The sequence below is a fragment of the Ostrinia nubilalis genome, chromosome 19 (genome assembly GCF_963855985.1).
Source record: "Ostrinia nubilalis chromosome 19, ilOstNubi1.1, whole genome shotgun sequence".
NCBI lineage: Eukaryota > Metazoa > Arthropoda > Insecta > Lepidoptera > Crambidae > Ostrinia > Ostrinia nubilalis.
The window spans coordinates 9,751,444-9,773,246 of NC_087106.1; the positions used below are offsets into that span (position 1 = coordinate 9,751,444).

Sequence of the window (21,803 nt, forward strand, 5' to 3'; positions counted from 1 at the left end):
TTACAGCTTCATTTGAACTAGCTGTCAAAACGATACTGCGATACGGATTTATCAAAACAGCTGATGTTCGTACGCCGTTCAGTCACACACACCATTGCAGTTGAAAATTTTTAGCGCAATCGAGGCTCCCGGCAAATAAGCTCGCTCGCTCCATCATTTGTTGATATAACTGCAGAGCTGCTTAAAATATGTGAGATACAAATATGTTTTATTTAATTCACTAATGGCTGATTTTTCAATTGTCGGATATACATCGATTCCAGAGATATTGAACTTAATTGTTTCATCCGCACATCCCTTACTTCCGGCTCTTTCTGTCAATGTCAAACTGCGCGTCGGTCTTGCATGCGAGATTATTTTAGATTTCGCAAAATGGCGGACGGAGGCGTGGATATAGATCTCTACGCCGATGATATTGAATCGGATTTCAACAGACAGGTATGCTAGTAAAATTTTTGTCGGCCTTATATTATTTACTCATAACCTCCTATTAAAATTACTGTTTATCAGCCTTTTTGCGTGTTAACGAGAGTCATTGTCCGGCATTTTCAGGACGAGTTTGGAGGTGAAAATGTGGATCTTTACGACGATGTGATCGCGGCGCCTGCAGCGAAGCCAGAAGACGGAGACGGACCGCCGAACTCCTCGGCGCAGCAGCACTCGCACCCGCCGGAGGAGACCAACGGCAACGCATCGTACCACAACAACGCTTCCAACCACGGACATCATGGCCGCCGCTGTCAGCTCTACGTCGGCAACCTAACTTGGGTTTGTACAAGATTTTGTCTCATTTAGTTTCTAATGTAAATATAGGAATGAGCTATTTATTGTTTCTACGCCTGTTTATGCCTGGGATAGGGCGAAACAAATGTTTCTCATCTCTGTGCGGCTGTGGTATGATAACACTGGTTTTGTTGAATATTGTGTCTATCTTTATACCGTTTGTCAAGTACATAATTGATTAGACTATGAATAATATTACCTGTTTTCTGTCTCTAATTGTTACATATGGATTTTGTATGAACTACTGTCTATGTTACTCAAGATAATTACATGCATTCTCATGCAATAACATCCAATTATATTATGAAGTGTTTTGGCCTGTACAAACTTCAAGCTGTGTGGATTAACATTACCGTTACTTTTCTTGAGATTGTACAGGCTGAGGCTTGGCTAATTAATGTAAAAATCTATTAATATTTATTTGATGATATACCTATTGTAGTATCAAAATTATAATATCTATCTTAGTATGTTGTCCAGTCTATGCATACTATTATTACTTATATATTTTCTGGTTGCAGTCATACTGTTTGCTAACATGTTTTTGTAAAAGAAATTCTTAATGTACCTAATCTGTACATCCAAATAACTCATTAAGGATAAGGAAGTTAATTAATGCGGGAGCTGCCGTTTTCCATGTCTATTAATACCACTTTGTATTGTTTAAACATGAGTTTATAATCGTTTGTTTAAAATACCTATAATCGTTAGGAAATTTGTTTTACAAGGCCAAAACCAAGTGTTAAATAGACCACAGTTATTTCAGTATAGTGATCAATATTTAATATTTTCCAATTGAAACCTTAGTTTGTCACATAATTATTACAAATGAAATTACTTAATTTTAAAAAACATATAATTTGGTCACTTAACTGAAAACTCAATGTGCTACTATGTATAATAGTCTAAAGTAATTGTTGCTCAATGTTATTTACCCCTTATACATATTAGCATGTTTTCAGAGAAACATTTGTTTATGTTAATATTATCAAAACAATGCCACTATGCATCAAACAAAACTGTCATTTCTCCAGGTTCTAAATTGGTTCTTTACTAAATAATAATAGCTGCATATTTGATTGTTTGATATGGCATACTACTCCGTTTAAACAAAGTTCACGCTAGCTCATTTAATTTTAAACGAAGGTATGTCTAACATATGAAAGTGCTATATCAAGAGGTGCATCTGAGCAAAAACAAGACTTGTTTGTTCTATTAATACTTTGGTAAAATTCTTGGCATGATATCGATCATGATACCAATATACTAGAACTATGTGTGAGTTTAGTTGTTATATAAAAACTTGTTTTTGCTTTTAAAAGATGGATTAAAAGTTCCATCGCACAGATTTATATCACCATATTGATTTATCTGTGTGATCGCTTTATTCTCATTTACAAACAAATCAGATGGTTATTTGTTCAAATAAACTTTGATTTGACTTGTTTACTTCTACAATTTTGTAGAATAAACTTGTAATTTTAATATCATGTTATGTTTCCAATTTTTTTATTTTTGACTTCTTTTATTTTAAATATTATAAAGAGATATTTACAGTTTTTATTCACAATAGCTTAATGTTTTTGTATCAAAGTATTGATTGTCACCTGCCTTTAGTTCTTAGCAATAGAAAACTCACATAAAATACATAAGTAATTTATTGAAATGTTCCTCCAAGTTTTGTTGTTTAAATATAAAAGAACATCATTGTTATTGGAAATTCAATCCGACATGATAGAGCACCCAAACAAAAGTGTACAAAATTGTAGTTTAGTGACATCTAACTGTATTATTCTGCATTTGCGTACTAAAAACGTCTGATTGAAATAATTTTGCTTAGATATAGGTTGAAATTATAATGTTTAGAGCATGTAAGTATAATAGATAATATTTAGTTGTATTTATATTATGGCATAACATGGTTGATGCCAAACAATTCAACAACTGTAAATATCTCTTTTTACATTTGGATATCCTGTGTCCTGTAACTCTGACTTAAGTTGGTGTTTCATGTCGATGACAGAGGGATGGTGTGAGATTGGAATGAGTGGTGGAGTGCACGGTAGTTCCATAATAATATGTATTTATTTACGAGTTATACGTCACATGCATACAAGTTAACTACACTTCTTGGTTTTGCTTAACCATCCAATACACATTGTCTAGCACTGGAACCCAAACTTTAGACATGTGATTTTGTATGTGTTCACGTATTATATTTAACACAAATGTTTTCTAAGGTTGCGTCATATCTTGAATATTCAATATTTTTTATTGTCTTGTTTATGGCTTTAGTGGATATAAATTAATATAGTGATATTACCACATTTTGTAGGCTAAATTATTAGATTAGCGGGCATCAAAAAAACATGTCTATGTTGACGATTTTGACTTCATTTACGAGTAGACAATATTTGGCTGGATATTGCTTTTTATGAAATATAATAAAAACTAGAATATTGGGTTATTTTGTCAAAATAATTAAGGTGATTACCCAAAATTCTGGTTTGACACATCTGTATTTTTAACCATTATCTTTCCTTATCAGGTTTTACACGGAGGTAAGATGTTTATTGCTTGTTCTATGTAGCTGTGCCCTTTATTTTTAACTAATTGTGCAATTTTTCATGAAAAATACAAATATCGGTTTGAGGTGTGTGTACACCACAGCATTCTAAAGTTATTTTAGGTCGGTCCAATGTAATAGTTTTTATTATTTATTGTGTCAAACTGTTTCTTACTGATGTTGACAAATATCTTGATGTTTTTGTTTTTCTTGGCGACCAATGTGTTGAATGATGTTCTCATGATCTTTGCTTTCATAGCAATGTATGGTCTTTTCTTGTGTATCAGCAACAATAGTAAGTTTTTCGGTGTGTACCTAACATATTATTTGGTAATATTTTATCACCCGGTTAGTACCAATTTATTAAATTTTATCAGATGTTATTATTATGACCTAAATGGACAACCGCGAAAATAGAAATCTACACGAATATTTTTGTGATAGTATTTTGACGATTAATCGATTCCGCTTGTTTATTGTTAATTAAAAATTAAAGTATACTGATGACAAGTCCCTTGTAATACTGGCGAATGGTAATTAGCGTATCATAATATAACGACTCATGTTAACAAATTATAATGTACCTAATTTAAACACCGCATTGTATAAGTTTTAAACGATAACATAATTAAAAAATAGTACTAATATCAGTCTGGATTAAATTACATAATGTAATTATTTTCACTGGGACCGCAATGCTTTATCCTTGGGATTCATGTTATTAATTCATATTTATTATTAATAGTCATAATAAAACCTGTAAAATATTTTTAAGATATTAGGGTCCTGTACATTATTCTCTTCCTTCTTACCGAAGGATCATTCCTGATTTAGTTGTAGCAGTTTTGCAAACTGCACTAAATTGCTAATTTGTAGCATTCAATAATTAATTTATCAATTACGAAAAAGTCTGTGATATTTGATATCTGTGATAAATACTGATGATAACAATGAAATAAAAGGATGGTTTAAAAACATACTGTTTCCTTTTTTCCCAACGTATCCTGTTGCGGACTCGAAAGTAGCTTTCGCGAATAACACTTTTTTCAAGACATTAGCCAATCGGTTGTAGGCAGTTTTTCAGTTCACGTTAGACTCTTCGATACGCTCACGAATCTTACTAACTTGAGGGATAGGTCGACGACGGGTCGCGTCGCAGCGTTGAGTAGGGTATATTCTGTTCAGAGTTAGAGGCGCGATATTGAGTGAGGTATTTTGGATACACTCGAATGACTAACAGGTGATGCCGCCAAGTATGTATTTTATATTACACTTTAATTCAGCCGTGTTTTTCTTGTAGTTGAGTTGTCGGTCACCTTTTTCAGTGGGCAACGGATCAAGATATAGCTAACGCCGTCGCTGATATCGGCGTGACGGATTTTCAAGACGTGAAGTTCTTCGAGAATAGGGCCAATGGACAGTCCAAAGGGTTCTGCGTCATATCCCTGGGCTCTGAGCCCTCCATCCGGATGGTCATAGACCGTCTGCCGAAGAAAGAAATCCACGGACAACACCCCGTTGTCACTTTGCCAACTAAACAGGTAATTTTCCTACCCTTGATAATCCTAAGTTAGGTTCAGTAGTTAGTACCTACAACTACATTATAGTTTTCTAACTTTTAGGACACATTCATGAACGCAATATTGGTTGATACAGTATTATTACAAGAGCTCTCAGAACATGCTACCGAGTTAAAACTAGGTTTTAGGTTTTGAATCGAATGAAAACAAAATATCGAAATAATTCACTGAGATTTTCTCACCCTATAATATGCCTACTCCGTTGAAATCATTACACGGGTTTTACTAGGTAAACTTAGATTTTTAATCGCAAATAAGGGTCAGATAGATTCTAATGAACATTAACAAAAGTACTGAATTAGTACTGATATTTTTTAGAATAGAGCTTGAATAACTCGTGATTGGTAAACATAATACGTTTATGGATATTATCCAGTAGCTTATTTATGAGAATATCACCACAATTTCCTGAGTAAAACCAGTTAGGTGGTCACCGCTATAAGATTTCACAGTTTACTAATTAGCACTAATTGTTATTTATTAGTGATGACGCTAATCAGTAATGCAATGTTATTAGACGCTGTTGCTGTTCAATAATTTACTAAAAACGTCATTCTTAAGCATAAAAGAAATTAATTACCTAATTTAGGGAAAAGCATTTTTGTCGAAATCGGCATGTTCAGTGTTTGTATATTTACTTGAGGCAAGAAATGAGAGGATTTTTTTCCCAGGACCTAACTTCTGAGAGCTTGTGACATGGTCCATATTGTCCTAGAGTACACTGGAATAGGTAAAACACCGGGAATCTTGCATTTTCGTAAAACACACGGGGTTATGGCCCTCGTGGCCTCACCCCCTTCTAACCGTGCCTGTATCTAACGGAGCAAGAGTAGGTAACTATGAACGTTATTCAACGCCTTTTAAAGAGACGTATATTTAGACAGATTCGAAAGCTGTAAAGATATGTAGGCACAGAAATCCGTAGTAACGACTAATCATTTCATATCGTAGAGACAACTGGAAATAATACACGCATTAAAGTTACACCCCTTATACATAAACACTCAAAGAAATCAATATTTTGACGTGACTCCGGAAATTGAATACGTCTAATGTTTCACAGGCACTCAACCAATTTGAGAGTCAGTCGAAGACTCGCTCTACCCCGCCGGGGCCCAACAACCCGGGCATGAGGGGGCCCCACCCCGGGGGGCCACCCGGACCGCACCCTGGAGGTAAATATACCTACAAATTAATTTAAATCAATTTGAGAGACAGTCGAAGACTCGTTCCACCCCACCAGGGCTGCAGGGGCCCAACAACCCGGGCATGAGGGGGCCCCACCCCGGAGGGCCACCCGGACCGCACCCTGGAGGTAAATATATCGTCTACGATGGCATTACGATTTGGACGTCTATTTGAACTCATGACCCTGTTTCCATGTAGTAATTCTTATACCAAAAATATTAGTCTATCATGGCCTTATTACAAAAAAGACATTTCCATATTAGATGCAATTGAAACTAGAGTTCAACTACAGTTTAACTTTTTGTAATAAGGGGGCCAGCGTCTGACATCATAGTTTCAAGACTAAATGTATACAAGTGGAGCAGACATATTTTTTTTTATCCGCAACGCGGAAGCTCTTGAATATCTCTGCTAATAATAATAAAGAACCGCGTTAACCGAGGTCTTTTGCGATATCAGTTAATTTTGATATACATTATGAGCATTAAAATAATTCTAGAAAATATACACGTTAGTCGTCACATAACCTTTCTTGTCGTCTAGACTTCTTCGGAGGCGGCCCCAACGGTCCCGGGCCTAACGGGCCCCGCATGATGATGCCAGGGCCGGGCCCGCACCACCAGCTGCGCGGGCCGCCGCCGGGGCCCCCGCACGGGCCGCCGCACCACATGCAGCAGCACCAGGGGCCCCCGCCGCATCATATGCAGCACCAGGGCCCGCCCCCGCACCAGGGCCCGCCGCCTCACAGGCCCCCTATGCAGGTGGGTGTAAAAAAAACAAATCCGTCGTTTAACTCGTTAAAAATACTCGGCACGTATTTTTCACTTTTTCAAAGGCGTCAAGGCGTGCTTAAATGTGTAGCACTTTGTGACATCACCCGGAACTTCAACGCATCATAACTTCGTAATTACTTGTTTGATTGACAACTAAAAGAAGAACGGTCATCTGTGACCCAGGCCCGACAGAAACGAGACATACCTCAGTTTTTTTGTCATGTCTTAATTAGTTAAATTATATGTTTTTTATATTCGAAATCTACATATGTTTAACACCAAAATATTACCCTTTGTTTTTGTTCAGGCGTTATACAAAAACTAATACAAAATGCCTATTTTTCACCAAAATTGGTAAATGTATGTACCTAAATGTCTATTACAGCTGCTATGGAATGTATCTAGGTGACCTGGAGATACAGCCGGATTATACAGGGTGGAAACGATAAGTGATCTCACTCGATTATTTCTAAACTATACAAAATATCAAAAAACTAGTTAATGATCCTGGAAGTGCTTCGAATATAAAAAAAATATAATTTAACTAATTAAGACATGACAAAAAAACTGACGTATGTCTCGTTTCTGTCGGGTCTGGGGTTTTTTTTTGTATGGGGCGTGACCTTTCTTTATATTTATGTGTCCAATATTGTCATGTCCCAACAGTCGCCGCACGGGCCGCACCATATGCAGCCGCACCAGGGGCCCCCGCCGTACCACATGCGCCACCAGAGCCCCCCGCCGCACCAGGGGCCCCCGCCGCACAGGCCACCGATGCAGGTGGGTCTCTCAGGCCACAGCTCTGCTGTTTTTAGCACTTGAATAATTTTGTACAGGTTAAAGTATGAGAGTGCTCGGGCATTGAAATAGTGGTTGAGCCTCTGATAGATTACTATTCAATTTTTTCGCATTTTATGTTCGGAGTTGATATATCAAGTCGCTGATTTATTAGTGATACCATTTTTTTGGAACGGCTTTAAATTGATAAGATCTAAAGACCAATCTAAATGACTTCTTTTGTCATAAAATTGCAGTAAAGTACCTAAATGTTTTTTTTTTAAATTATGATTAATGATACAATATAATAAATATTTGTGGACACCGGGGATTTTTCTCTGCCGTGGCACTTACTTGGTTTTGCTTGGTATATTCGCAGAATAATAATTTTGAATTGATATAAAGAAACACAGTGTCCACATCCTGTGTTTCCACCAAAGATTTGTTATGTAGCGTAAGAATAGATAAACAAAAAAAAAACAGACTACAGGCAGACCTAATACAGCACAGTTTTGGAAGAAAAACAGTTTATTTATATTCATTTTAAACTAAAAAAATTCTTAGCACATGTCTTTAAATTGTAACCCCAATTTGTCCCACAGTTCCAAGGCCCGCCGCAGATGCAGCGGCCGCCGGGCCCGCGGCCGGGCCCGGAGTGGGGCCCGCGGGGCCCGCCGCACCATATGCAGCAGGGCGCGCCGCAGTACGGCCCGCCGCAACACCAGCTGCCGCCGCACCAGCTGCCGCCGGCACACGCAGTCAGTGTAAAGGCACCTTTATGTCACAGTTGTGATGTCTTGTGTGTTTTTTTGTTGTTTATTTTATTTTTATTTTGGGCTGATCTGTGAGCATGGTTTCCTTTAAATGTTTTTTCTATTTTTATTTTGTGTCTCCGCAAAGTCTCCAACCCATCTGGCCTACGCGTGGGGAGGTTTTATGCCAAATCCTTTATTTGCCGCTCTAAATTAGCGGAGTTGTCGTCCGCTAATAGACAGTTTGACACCAAACCCCAATAATTCGAAACCACAACTGTTTTAAAAAGACCCTTCATTCTGGTCTTAAAAACTTAATTTATTTTAAATTAACTGTAAATTACGATTTTTGGTCGCATTGTAATTGAAAAAAGTAGTTTGAGTTGACAAAATAGCGACGTCACTTGCTTGTAGTGCCATACAAAATCTATGGGAGAGTTTCGTTTTGACAGTTTTAAAAAGTACGTCAATTGACTGTGGTGTCAACATGTCTATTTAAAGCACCCGTTTTAGGCCCGGTTTTCACCAAGGCGGAGCACAGCAGAGAAGTGTTTTGAATAACCAATCAGATTTCATCGCCGCGCCGCTGCAGCTGTCAAATTCTATAGAAAAAATCGTCCGCCCGACACTAATCCGCTCCACTCCGGCTTGGTGGAATCGAGCCTTAGGCTAATGAACTGATAATGATATTGTAAATAAACAACTTGAAAAAATCGAACTGCCTAAGGCGGAAATCGAACCCACGATTATTGTTGAAGTTGTTTATTTATAGCGTTAAGAGCGTTTTTTAGCGTTAAGAGTCGCATCTCAAACTAATTTGAAATTTTTGAAAATTATAAATAACTTAAAAAAATCGAACTGTCCTAAAGCGACAATGAATTTTAATCCAAAATCCAATCCAAATCCAAAATTATTTATTTGCATAAAACATGGTACATTTCAGTTATTATCTTATTACGAGAACAACATGTTTCATCGACATAGCGATATGCAAACATTTAGTCGTCATGCAGTATTATTATTAAATTATTAATAGTCATTATTAATATTACATGATCTACCTCCAATAGAATTTAAATGTCAAAAATATTTATTACAATGCAATTACAATATCAATTAAAACAATTAGGTAATTCAGGTAAGGATAAAAATTTAGGATGTCACATAAATTATAATAAACTAGCTGACCCGGCGAACTTTGTTCCGCCTTAATGGCAATAAATAAGCAGACTTTTTTTATTTCGAACGGGATAAAAAGTATCCTATGTCCTTCTCCTGGCTCTAAACTACCTCCCTGACAATTTTCAGCTAAATCGGTTCAGCCGTTCTTGAGTTATAAGTGGAGTAACTAACACGACTTTCTTTTATATATATAGATTAAACAATTTTTAGGTAGGTATACACAACATTGATGAAACAATGCTGGCCGTAACAGCGTATTACACTTGAAAATTTCGACGGGTTCATCCAGTGTATAAGTAGCTCAGTTGGAAGAGCAGTCACCCGGCAAGCGGAAGGTCGTGGTTTCAATTCCCGCCTTAGGCAGTTCGATTTTTTCAAGTTATTTATAATTTTCAAAGCGACTAATCGCTAAGAAAATTGATATGGTATGTTTGGTAGAACCAACACTGATGCACCTTAAATCAAGTGATTAAAGTCCATTTTCCCACAGCCGCCGGGGCAGGGCATGCCGCCGCCGCACCACCAGCTGCCGCCTCACCAGCAGGGCCCGCCGCGCGGCCCCGCGCCGTTGCCGCAGCACCCAGGTAACATCTTGCAATAATAGTCTTTATTAGCACATAGCTCGAAGAGCTGATGGCCGCTGGGGCAGGAAAGTTCTTGAGTGGCGACCACGAGCTGGAAGACGTAGCGTGGGCAGGCCTTCCACTAGGTGGACCTACGATCTGGTGAAGGTCGCGGGAGGTACCTGGATGCAAGCGGCGCAGGACCGGTCTTTGTGGAAATCCTTGGGGGAGGCCTTTGTCCAGCAGTGGACGTCTTTCGGCTGAAACGAACGAACGAACGATAGGGATGTTATTGTTATTTTCGTGAAATTAAGGGCTATATGTCACCGGGACACCATGTGCGGCGCAACCAGTCGCCGCTACCAACAAAATGTATAGAGCTTTGCGCAACCAAACGGACACCAGATGAGTAACTCTCTATAGAGCTGTATACATTTTGTTGGTAGCCGGCGACTGGTTGCGCCGCCATGGTGTCCCGGTGAAATATAGCCCTAAAGATGCAATTGGGGGTCAGATACTATTCACAGATGTATCTTGCAATATAACCTTTATTAACACATGCTATAGGGATGTTATTGTTATTTTCGTGAAATTAAAGATGCAATTGGGGGTCGGATACTTATTCACTATATTCACAGATGTATCTTGCAATATAACCTTTATTAACACATGCTATAGGGATGTTATTTATTGTTATTTTTCGTGAAATTAAAGATGCAATTGGGGGTCGGACTCCACTACAACAAATAATTCCTTGAACTTTATTTTAAATTCTAGATCATTTTCAATAATTTGTATTAATTCTTCGATAATAAGACAATAGTTTTAATACGGTCAGTTGACTTTGAAAGACAGAAACTACTAGAGACCGTCAAACATAAGTTTTGACAGCTCTAAAAATTATCTCTATTGACACATCTATTGTCACAACCTTTAGGAGCTGGGGGAAATTAAAGTAACAAATAATTTTACTTCTCAATTAATACTCTATCTTACCTGTAAAATTAGTCTACGGAAATATAGTTGCTTTTGAACCTTATTACATTCTCAATTGCCCGTCATAAGATGCCCGTACCGTCAACGTACTTATTTTGTTCTTGTAGAATTAGATAATCGCGCACGAATTGAATGTAGACTTCGAAACACGCCAGGCGTTGGATTGCGAAACGACTATACATTTCTTTTGCCGTCTTTTGTAGTGTAGTACTCGTAATTTTTGCGCGCGAGTTGAAGCCAGACTAGAACATTTTGTTTGTGTCGTTCTGCCTTGAACTCGCGCGCGTACCGTAGTGTAGCAGTAGCTAGTGTTGTGACCTGTAATGTAACACGTCAGGCGTAGGTCCGGGCGCGCCGGCTCCGCACGTGAACCCGGCGTTCTTCAGCCAGCAGCCGCCGGTGCAGCCCGCGCCGGGCGCGCAGCCGCCGCCGCCGGGGCCGCCGGGTGAGTGTTGACAACACTAAAACATTATTTCTTTAACCTAGCATTTAACTCAATCAGTGCTTGAGGTATAGGAGCGGCACGGGAAGGTGTTTTTGAGACGTCGAGACTTCAGATATGCTTCAGATTTTTATGCTCTGGCACGTCATAACATGTCAATGTCCTCCCGTCCCTCTCGTGCCACTCCCATACTTCATGCACTGACTGAATTAAGCATTAGACGTATAATTTTGTCTTGAAAAATTTATGTTGTGTTTCTAATCAACTTATTGCAAAAAACATAGTCTCTTGAGTTAAAGGAGATTTAAGTATCCATTCCATTTCTCTTTCCATAGCTTATGCATGAAATGAAATTGTCATTTTGTGCCTTGAATAGCTTAGTAATATCCATACCTTAAATGGCAATGCCAGATTTTGTATGGAAAGTGGCGTCTTTTTTTTTTCGCGCGGCCATCGACCAAACTTTGTTTTTTGATTACAAAATAGTCTAATAAACCAAACTCACTATGGCATGTATACCTCTAAACTCAGTCTGAACTAGATTTGCTTTTTGTGCGCAAGTTTTGTAAGAAATTGCAACAAAATATTGCTCTTTTTTTTTATTGCGCTGATTCTGCTCCATACTGATGTCTGGAGCCTTTAATGGATGATATTGTTTGTTTACACATACAATCTCACTATTTTGTTGCAATTTCTTACAAAACTTTGCGCGCAAAAAGCAAATCTAGTATGAAAATCATCAAACTTCTAATACTCGTAACTCAGTTCAGACTGAGTTTAGAGGTATACATGTCGTAGTAAGTTTGGTTTATTACACTATTTTGTAATCAAAAAACAAAGTTTGGTCAATGGCCGCGCGAAAAAAAAAGACGCCAATTTCCGGCATTGTCTTTTTAAGGCTTAAAACAATCCCAAGAGCGAAACGAATAAGAAGGAGAAAACAATCCCACCATACAATTATATTTTCTATAAGTATAATAACTAACGAAAGTTCTAGACTAGGACTGATGTATTAGACTAACGTAGAACAATTCGCAGGGCCCGGTGCGCCTTACGGGCACCCGCCGCACGGCGCGCCGCCGCCGGCTCAAGGCCCGCCGCCGGGGGCTAGGCAGCCCTATGGCAGACCACCACAGGTAAGAAACAAGAAAAAGTTCCATTCCAGAACCTTGCTGCCCCACGGCCAAAGAAACTGTGATAAGAGGCAGTAGATAAATAAAATACTGAATGAATTACTGACACTGCATGTTTATTAACAAGCTCCCTCAAGATGCCAAAACAACATGGCCGTCTTTCTTCAGTACCATAGACAATGAACACAATCATAGACTATTAAAGAAATCCAAAGATGATACAACAGAAACTCCGAGCATAGCCATAGCAACACGCTGTGCAACTTTGAGCGTCTTTATGACGCCTATGGTGAAACGTATACGTACCGGAAAACGCAGTGTGAGACGTCTACCTACAAGGTGGACCGACGACCTGATAATGGTAGCAGGAAGGCGTTGGATACAGGCTACCAACCGTGCGATTTGGAAGTCATTGGGGGAGGCCTATGTACAGCAGTGGACGTCCTATGGCTGAAATGATGATGATGATGACGATGATGACGTAGGTTCACTGATATAATAAAGTTTGTTTTGTTTGCGCGCTAATCTCTGGAACTACTAGTCCGATTTGAAAAATCTGTTTCTATTGGATAGCCCATTTATCAAGCAAGGCTTTAGGCTATATAACATCACCTTACAGCCAAAGCAGAGCAGTATAGAAAACTATTTTCACGCAGTCGCCAGCACAGCATGTATTTTTGTAAAGATAGTGCACTTATTAGAGAACATCTTCGATGATGAGTATAATCAGTCGTAACAGACCGCTTGAACATTTTTTCATATTGTTAAAATATTTGGCCAAATATGTACAGGCGACATAAGACAGCATTTTTGTTGCCAAATCGCTCCTATTACAAGTTCATAAGAGGCCATAGTGCAGCATGACATGCCGTCGTCTGTACCAATGACCTGTAGCCTTATTCACGTAACAAAACTTCAACGACAACAAATCGCTGAGTTGCGATCCTATCGAGTAATCGTTCTATGGAAATGACCCTTGTGTCCGGATTTAGAACTGTTTTTTAATAGGACGACTTCTAAACGTCAACAAGATTTCTCTTGTAACTTTTGTTCATACACAATAAAGACTTTATTACTTTATTACTGTGTCAAAATACGTGAATTAGGCCACTAATCGTCCACTTGTGACGACAGTGTGACATTTCTATAAATAGCGATATCACACTGTCGTTGCAAGAGGACGCTATAGTCTGTTCGTTCATCTTCACAAACCATTTGACACTTATCTGTAATCGATGATTTAAAAATACGTCACTCCACAGAGCTACCCGCCACCAGCGGAAGCGGCGCGCGCGCCTCACCACGCGGCCGCCATCGCGCCCCACGCGGCCCACGCGCCGCATCCGGCCATCAGCGAGGCAGAGTTCGAAGAGGTCATGGGCCGCAACCGCACTGTATCATCCAGCGCCATAGCACGCGCCGTCAGCGACGCAGCCGCTGGAGAATACGCGTCAGCTATCGAGACGCTTGTGACAGCCATCTCCCTCATCAAGCAGAGCAAGGTCAGTGGCTTTTGTAATGACATCATAAAGGGGGCGGGGCGATAGAGACGTCAGACGCTTGTCACAGCCATCTCGCTCATCAAGCAGAGCAAGGTCAGTGGCCTTTAGATGTTTTAGTTTCTAATTACGTCATCATGTTTACGTACGTTTCTCACCACGCGGCGGCCATCGCGCCCCACGCGGCCCACGCGCCGCATCCGGCCATCAGCGAGGCCGAGTTCGAGGAGGTCATGGGCCGCAACCGCACCGTGTCGTCCAGCGCCATAGCACGCGCCGTCAGCGACGCAGCCGCTGGAGAATATGCGTCAGCTATAGAGACGCTCGTTACTGCTATCTCCCTCATCAAGCAGAGCAAGGTCAGTGGCCTTTGAACGCAGTTGTTTCTACGCCGGCGGGGCTTGAGGTCGCCGCAATCGCACCGTGTCGTCCAGCGCCATAGCGCGTGCTGTGAGCGACGCAGCCGCTGGAGAATACGCGTCTGCCATCGAGAGCTTGTGACAGCTATCTCCCTCATCAAGCAGAGCAAGGTCAGTGATCTCTGGATGCTTTTGTTGTGACGTCATAAAGGGGCGGGGCTTGAGGTCGCTGCAACTGCACCGTGTCGTCCAGCGTAGCGCGTGCTGTTAGCGACGCAGCCGCTGGAGAATACGCGTCTGCTATAGAGACGCTCGTTACAGCCATCTCCCTCATCAAGCAGAGCAAGGTCAGTGGCCTCTGTCTTAGTTTCTAATTACGTCATCATGTTTACGTACGTTTCTCACCACGCGGCGGCCATCGCGCCCCACGCGGCCCACGCGCCGCATCCGGCCATCAGCGAGGCCGAGTTCGAAGAGGTCATGGGCCGCAACCGCACTGTATCATCCAGCGCCATAGCACGCGCCGTCAGCGACGCAGCCGCTGGAGAATACGCGTCTGCTATAGAGACGCTTGTGACAGCCATCTCCCTCATCAAGCAGAGCAAGGTCAGTGGCCTCTGTCTTAGTTTCTAATTACGTCATCATGTTTACGTACGTTTCTCACCACGCGGCGGCCATCGCGCCCCACGCGGCCCACGCGCCGCATCCGGCCATCAGCGAGGCCGAGTTCGAAGAGGTCATGGGCCGCAACCGCACTGTATCATCCAGCGCCATAGCACGCGCCGTCAGCGACGCAGCCGCTGGAGAATACGCGTCTGCTATAGAGACGCTTGTGACAGCCATCTCCCTCATCAAGCAGAGCAAGGTCAGTGGCCTCCAGCTGTATTAGTTTCTAATTACGTCATCATGTTTATATACGTTTCTAATCACGCGGCGGCCATCGCGCCCCACGCGGCCCACGCGCCGCATCCGGCCATCAGCGAGGCCGAGTTCGAAGAGGTCATGGGCCGCAACCGCACTGTATCATCCAGCGCCATAGCACGCGCCGTCAGCGACGCAGCCGCTGGAGAATACGCGTCAGCTATAGAGACGCTGGTTACTGCCATCTCCCTCATCAAGCAGAGCAAGGTCAGTTTGAACGCAGTTGTTTCTACTGACGTCATCAAAGGGGCGGGGCTTGAGGTCGCCGCAATCGCACCGTATCGTCCAGCGCTATAGCACGCGCAGTTAGTGATGCAGCCGCTGGAGAATACGCGTCTGCCATCGAGACGCTCGTTACTGCTATCTCGCTGATTAAGCAGAGCAAGGTCAGTGGCCTTTGCACGCAGTTGTTTCTACTGACGTCATCAAGAGGGCGGGGCTCCAGCGCTATAGCGCGCGCTGTGAGCGACGCAGCCGCTGGAGAATACGCGTCTGTCATCGAGACCCTCGTCACAGCTATCTCCTTCATCAAGCAGAGCAAGGTCAGTGGCCTCTCAATGCCGCAGTTATGACGTCATCAGCGAGGCCGAGTTCGAGGAGGTCATGGGCCGCAATCGCACCGTATCGTCCAGCGCTATAGCACGCGCAGTTAGTGATGCAGCCGCTGGAGAATACGCGTCAGCCATAGAGACGCTTGTTACAGCCATCTCGCTGATCAAGCAGAGCAAGGTCAGTGGCTTTTGTAATGACATCATAAAGTGGGCGGGGCCGCACCGTGTCGTCCAGCGCCATAGCACGCGCCGTCAGCGACGCAGCCGCTGGAGAATACGCGTCGGCTATAGAGACGCTTGTCACAGCCATCTCCCTCATCAAGCAGAGCAAGGTCAGTGGCTTCTGGATGCTTTTGTTGTGACGTCATAAAGGGGGCGGGGCTCTAGGTCCGCGATAAAGACGCTCGTTACTGCCATCTCCCTCATCAAGCAGAGCAAGGTCAGTGGCCTATGGACGCTTGTAATGACGTCATCAAGGGGGCTTGAGGTCGTGAGCCGCAACTGCACCGTCTTGTTACGAAACCAAGTTCTCAAGTCTCTTCTAAAGTGAATGAGAGAGATGTCTCTTCAAAACTTTGTGAATACGACCATTATTGTTTGCAAATCATTCGAAAACCCATTTTATTCGTGCCAAATGTTATACCCAATCTAACTTCATATCTTCTCTCAGGTTGCCCACGATGACCGCTGCAAGATCCTGATATCCTCGCTGCAAGACACGCTGCACGGCGTGGAGACCAAGTCCTACAGCAGCGGCGAACGTTCGCGGCGCTCGCGCTCGCGGGAGAGAGACGCTCGCGCGCACCACCGCGCGCCGCGCCGCCGCGAACGTTCGGCCTCGCGCTACAGAGACCGCAGCAGGGATAGAGAGGACAGGGATCGGTGAGTTGGATCCTGATTAGCTCTTTTTCCCCTAGATTTTATTACTGGTGCCGGGATTACACCCACTATTTTTATGGATGAAGGCAACTACGCAAACATCAAGCCACACATCTACGTGTCTGCCCAGTGTAAGCCAAATTGTTTATTTGACTCAGGTAAATTAAGAAGCTCTTGATCCTGCAGTTTAGACTAAATAACTGGATGACCTCGCATTTCCTCTTCGTGACGCAACAAATTACCAGTAAGTCGGTTTTTTTACTCTTAGACTGGGTTGCACCATCTTACTTGACTGTAACAAACGTCAAAATCCACACAAAAATGCAGTTTAGACTAAATAACTGGATGACCTCGCATTTCCTCTTCGTGCGTGACGCAACAAATTAAGTAACGTTAATTAAGCAACAGTAAGTCGGTTTTTACTCTTAGACTGGGTTGCACCATCTTACTTGACTGTAACAAACGTCAAAAATCTGTCAAACTCCATACAGACATCACCGGTTATCGTTAAAGTTACGGTCAAAGTTTGGTGGTGCATCTCAGAATTTGTATTCCTTCCTCGTGTTCTTATAGCGCTACGCAGTAGCGTACTTAGCATACATAAGAGTACACCTCTTCCTTCTTTCCACACATGAAGCTGCGAAAACAGTCTATAAACTGACATCGACAGGTTTGTACCAGAATACGCCTTGTAAAACTTTTCAATTATACCTCTATTTTGCTATCACTTAATTTGAAGGGTATGGGCACTATGGGTAAGCGATGCAGCCGCGACATTATATGAATTTCAATAATAGACACTACGAGTTCTGATCAGTAAATAATCCCTCTTTGGTCGAATAAGTAACTTGCAACATGGTCTTGGTATTTGTTCCAGGTACCGCGAACGGTCGAGTGGACGTGACCGCGAGCGCGATCGCGACGCGTAAGTGTCTATTATTGGAATTTGTATCTTGTGTCTATGTAAATACTAACGAAAATCAAACAACGAATTTATAACGTTTGGTTATTGTTCTAGCATTTTCAGGTAAGTGAACTAAATAATGTTTGGTATAACTACACCGTGAAATACTAACCCTATGAAATATTAAAATCTTAGTAGAATAATGATACAGTCAAGTTCTTTCTTCTTCCTCTTTTGTCGATGGCGACGCATTTGTGTTTGGGCACACTGTCCCTCCAATGTCACGTGCTCTCCTACTGCCAATCTACAGTGCCGTTCAAACGATCGTGTTTTTCGTTTGGACGGCAGTATACCACTATATGCAAGCTGACATTTGACATTACGTGTCATCATCATCATTAACAGCCCTTTACAGTCCACTGCTGGACTATGAGCCTCCTCCACTATAGTGGAGGGTTTTGCCATAATCCCCACGCTTGGCAGGCGGGTTGGAGATCGCAGTTAAAAATATTGAAGTTTTTCAGAGAGCGCTGCTGCCCGTTCTCTGTTTGATGTGTAGTCCCTAAGTCACCTCTTACGACACCCGTTACGTGTCAACTGAGACAAAACTCTTTAATGGTCATAAGAACTATTATTGTTTATTAAATTATGTTCATTAAATTCGCAGGTACTACAGAGATTACCGCGAGAGGGAACGCGACCGCTCCAGGTCTAGGGACCGCGAACGCACTGATCATTACAATAGGGGACACAGCCGGGAAGAGAGGTAACGTTATGAACTTTAAATGTTGCTTCTGCCCAATCCAGTCCATTGCCATAACATGATGTTTGATGAATCAATAAAATTAGAACTTAAATTGTAAGAAGCGCACATTTGAAGCAATGGATAGACGCCATCTTTAACACAACAGAACCCGTCTTTGTAGTGACGATCTTGCGTACATGCAATTTTCACATAGCCTCTATTTTTATACTAAGTCAATAAATATTTTTTTCAAAAGCCGGACTGTTGGCATTTGCCGGTCATTATAATTTGCATTTCATGTGACTGGTTTTACGTCAGCATTATGTCCCATTGCCATGAAATTACTTTTTACGTTATTGAAATTAATGCACTTTCCGATAAATCGTCTAAGTGATTGGCAATGCTAATTTAAATTCTTATTGTAGCATAAAACCAATGAGGGCTATCGTTTTAGCGCCCACCTGTTAGTGGCGTTAAGTAGAGTAAGGTCCTGTCACTTGCTAGTAGCGAAGACAGTGGCGGCAACTTGTGAGCGCTAAAGTGGTAGGAGGACTATCGCATTTGCACTCATCAAGATGGCGCCACTGTAGAGTAAGGTCCTGTCAATCGCCAGGGGTGTCAACTGTTAAGTATAAAAACGATAGCCCTCATTTTTAACGCATTACCACCTCCCCAGGCCGCGCAAATCGCCAGCCGACGCGACAGCCGAAAGCGGCGCGGGCGACGCTAGTTCAGCGAAGTCCCGCGCAGCCGCGGCGCCGTACTACGACGAGCGTTACCGCGAGAGGCGCGAGCGAGATGCAGCACCCACAGAAAGAGACCGCGAACGCGACCATCGCCGTGACCCGAGACACTAGGGGATGGTCAGTACAAACAGCGTCTACGTCTTGCGGCGGCTTTATTGATGGACGGATCGTGGTCTGAGCGTTTTTGACTTTTGATCGATAAGCGTAATGGTCAATATTGATTGGACTAAGCGTTTTGGTCAATATTGAGTAAACTGAGCGTCCTATGCAATATTGATTGGACTAAGCGTTTTGGTCAATATTGACTAAACTGAGCGTCCTATGCAATATTGATTGGACTAAGCGTGTTGATCAATATTGACTAAACTGAGCGTCCTATGCAATATTGATTGGACTAAGCGTGTTAGTCAATATTGACTAAACAAGCGTGTTGGTCAATAATGACCAAACAAGCGTATTGGTCAATATTCAAGGGACTTAAGTGTGTGTTACAGAATGAGCTCAAAACTCGATTTAATTTTAAGCATAAATAAATGTTGAGGCTTTTGATTGGTTGAATTTAATTTTAGACCAATCAATGACTGAGATGGAACCGAGTTGTGAGCGTTGTTTTGTAAAGCACCTGAGCGTGTTGATCAATATTGACTGGACTAGCGTATTGATCAATAGACGTTTAGATCATGTTGGTCTTGGCTCCGCTGTGATGCTGTTTGTACTTCGCATTAGCGTTAATCTTACTTGTGATGTCTTGCCGTTTGACCCTCGTTCGTCTTTGAGATATTTGCATCCAACATTGTGTGATAGTGTAAAGTACAATTTGATTAATTGTCATTGTCTGTTTCACCTCGAGATTTTAGAAGCTATCTTAAGGTATTTGGTAATACGGCAGGACTAAAGAATATACCATTGACTCGTAATGTAAGATGTGTGAAAATGAAAATCCTCAAGGAGAATTTAGTTGTCTGGTTTCTCTAGAACCCTGTAGATTACAAAAAAGTATTGTTAATGGTATATTTATCATGTGAGATCACGCTAAGACTTAACACTGGATTTGACTTGTTTTGAGCAATGAAGAGTGCATTTCTATTATAATAATACGCTAATTAATATAGAAACCTAATGTGCACTGTGATGTTCTCGGATTAGACTTGAGAAATCTTGGATTCATGTCTTGTACCATGAAATAATCATATGAACAAGATATTATGTAGCGAATCTTCAACATTTGTTGATCAGGCAAAAGTTAATATTTTGTTTATTGTAAATACACACACGCTTTTTCAATCGAGTGTATGGAACTTTTTTTGTATTAATCGAATTATTGTTGTAGAACAATACAAACATTAATTTGCCTAATGGACTAATACCAAAGTGTATTCTTTCAGCTGTTTAAGTTATTATCAAGTGCGTGTAGTAGACATGGAGTCTTAAAAACTTGAACTATTGGGATTACTCCAATTATTGTGTTTTGTTGTATGACTTTGCAAAATAAAGCGGTCACATTAGAATTAGTAGTCTAAATCAACACATATGGGAGTAGACCATATTTTTGTAACGTAAATTGGGAAGTACCTACATTCCAACACAAAAATGTTTCTCACTAAAACTAAATTCTGTGAAATTTAGGCATTGATGTTATCCTATTGTTTTAAATAATTTTATTCAATAGAGCTAGTTAGGTACAAGTCATCTAGATTTAAGTTTGTGGTACGGAGTTATCTGTACGGGCGTATGACTCTGACTTAGGATTTAATTATAAATAAATTGATGTATCAACTCAAGAACCTTTCTTTTATTTAAACAGACCTTAAAACCATACACAACTGTAAATATCCGTTAGGTAGGTACCCCTTTTTTCAACCGACTTCAAAAAAGGAGGAGGTTCTCAATTCGACCCGTATGTTTTTTTTTTTTTTTTTCTATGTTTGTTACGCGATAACTCCGCCAATTATGAACCGATTTGAACAAATCTTTTTTCGGCGTATAGGTAATACCTCAAGGGTGGTCCCATTTAAATTTAATAATAGAAAAAACAACCCCCAAGGGTGGAAAATTGGGGATGAACTTTTTTATACGCAATATCTCCGCCGATTATAAATCAATTTGAACGATTATTTTTTTGTTGAATAGGTATTATCAAAAGGGTGGTTTCATGCGAATTTGAAGAAAATATTTCACCCCCAAGGGTGGAAAATTGGGGATGAACTTTTTTATACGCAATATTTTTAATTTTTAGTTTTTTTTTGTGTTCACGCATTTGAAGTCGGTTTTATTTTTTTAAAAAGTTAATTATTTTGTAACTTAATCGGGGTACCCGCAAAATTGAAAAAGGTACACTAAACTAAATTTCAAATTTAGTTACTCGTATTATCAAATACCTGTCGTAGAGATTTATTTGAAGAGCTTAACAGTCTAGTGTGTCATAAATACTAATTTAGCTGTTCCTAAAATAGCATTTCAAGAA

General features: G+C 41.2%; 1 protein-coding gene across 5 annotated transcripts; it reads left to right on the forward strand.

Annotated features, from left to right (window-relative positions):
* The first annotated feature begins 344 nt into the window (after window positions 1-344).
* LOC135081176 (cleavage and polyadenylation specificity factor subunit 6) lies at window positions 345-21,123 on the forward strand. 5 transcript variants are annotated; one of them, XM_063975916.1, is made up of 15 exons: window positions 345-438; window positions 553-768; window positions 4,675-4,890; window positions 5,993-6,104; window positions 6,661-6,878; window positions 7,557-7,670; window positions 8,270-8,431; window positions 10,092-10,185; window positions 11,498-11,605; window positions 12,629-12,738; window positions 13,998-14,237; window positions 16,736-16,947; window positions 17,822-17,869; window positions 18,516-18,614; window positions 19,270-21,123. In XM_063975916.1, the coding sequence occupies exons 1-15, from the start codon at window positions 346-348 to the stop codon at window positions 19,448-19,450; spliced, it is 2,223 nt and encodes a 740-aa protein (XP_063831986.1). In that variant the 5' UTR covers window position 345; the 3' UTR covers window positions 19,451-21,123. The 5 variants fall into 5 exon arrangements, with proteins under 5 accessions (XP_063831986.1, XP_063831989.1, XP_063831988.1 ...); XM_063975919.1 differs by having other exon boundaries at window positions 12,641-12,738; XM_063975918.1 differs by having other exon boundaries at window positions 11,504-11,605.
* The last annotated feature ends 680 nt before the right edge of the window (window positions 21,124-21,803 follow it).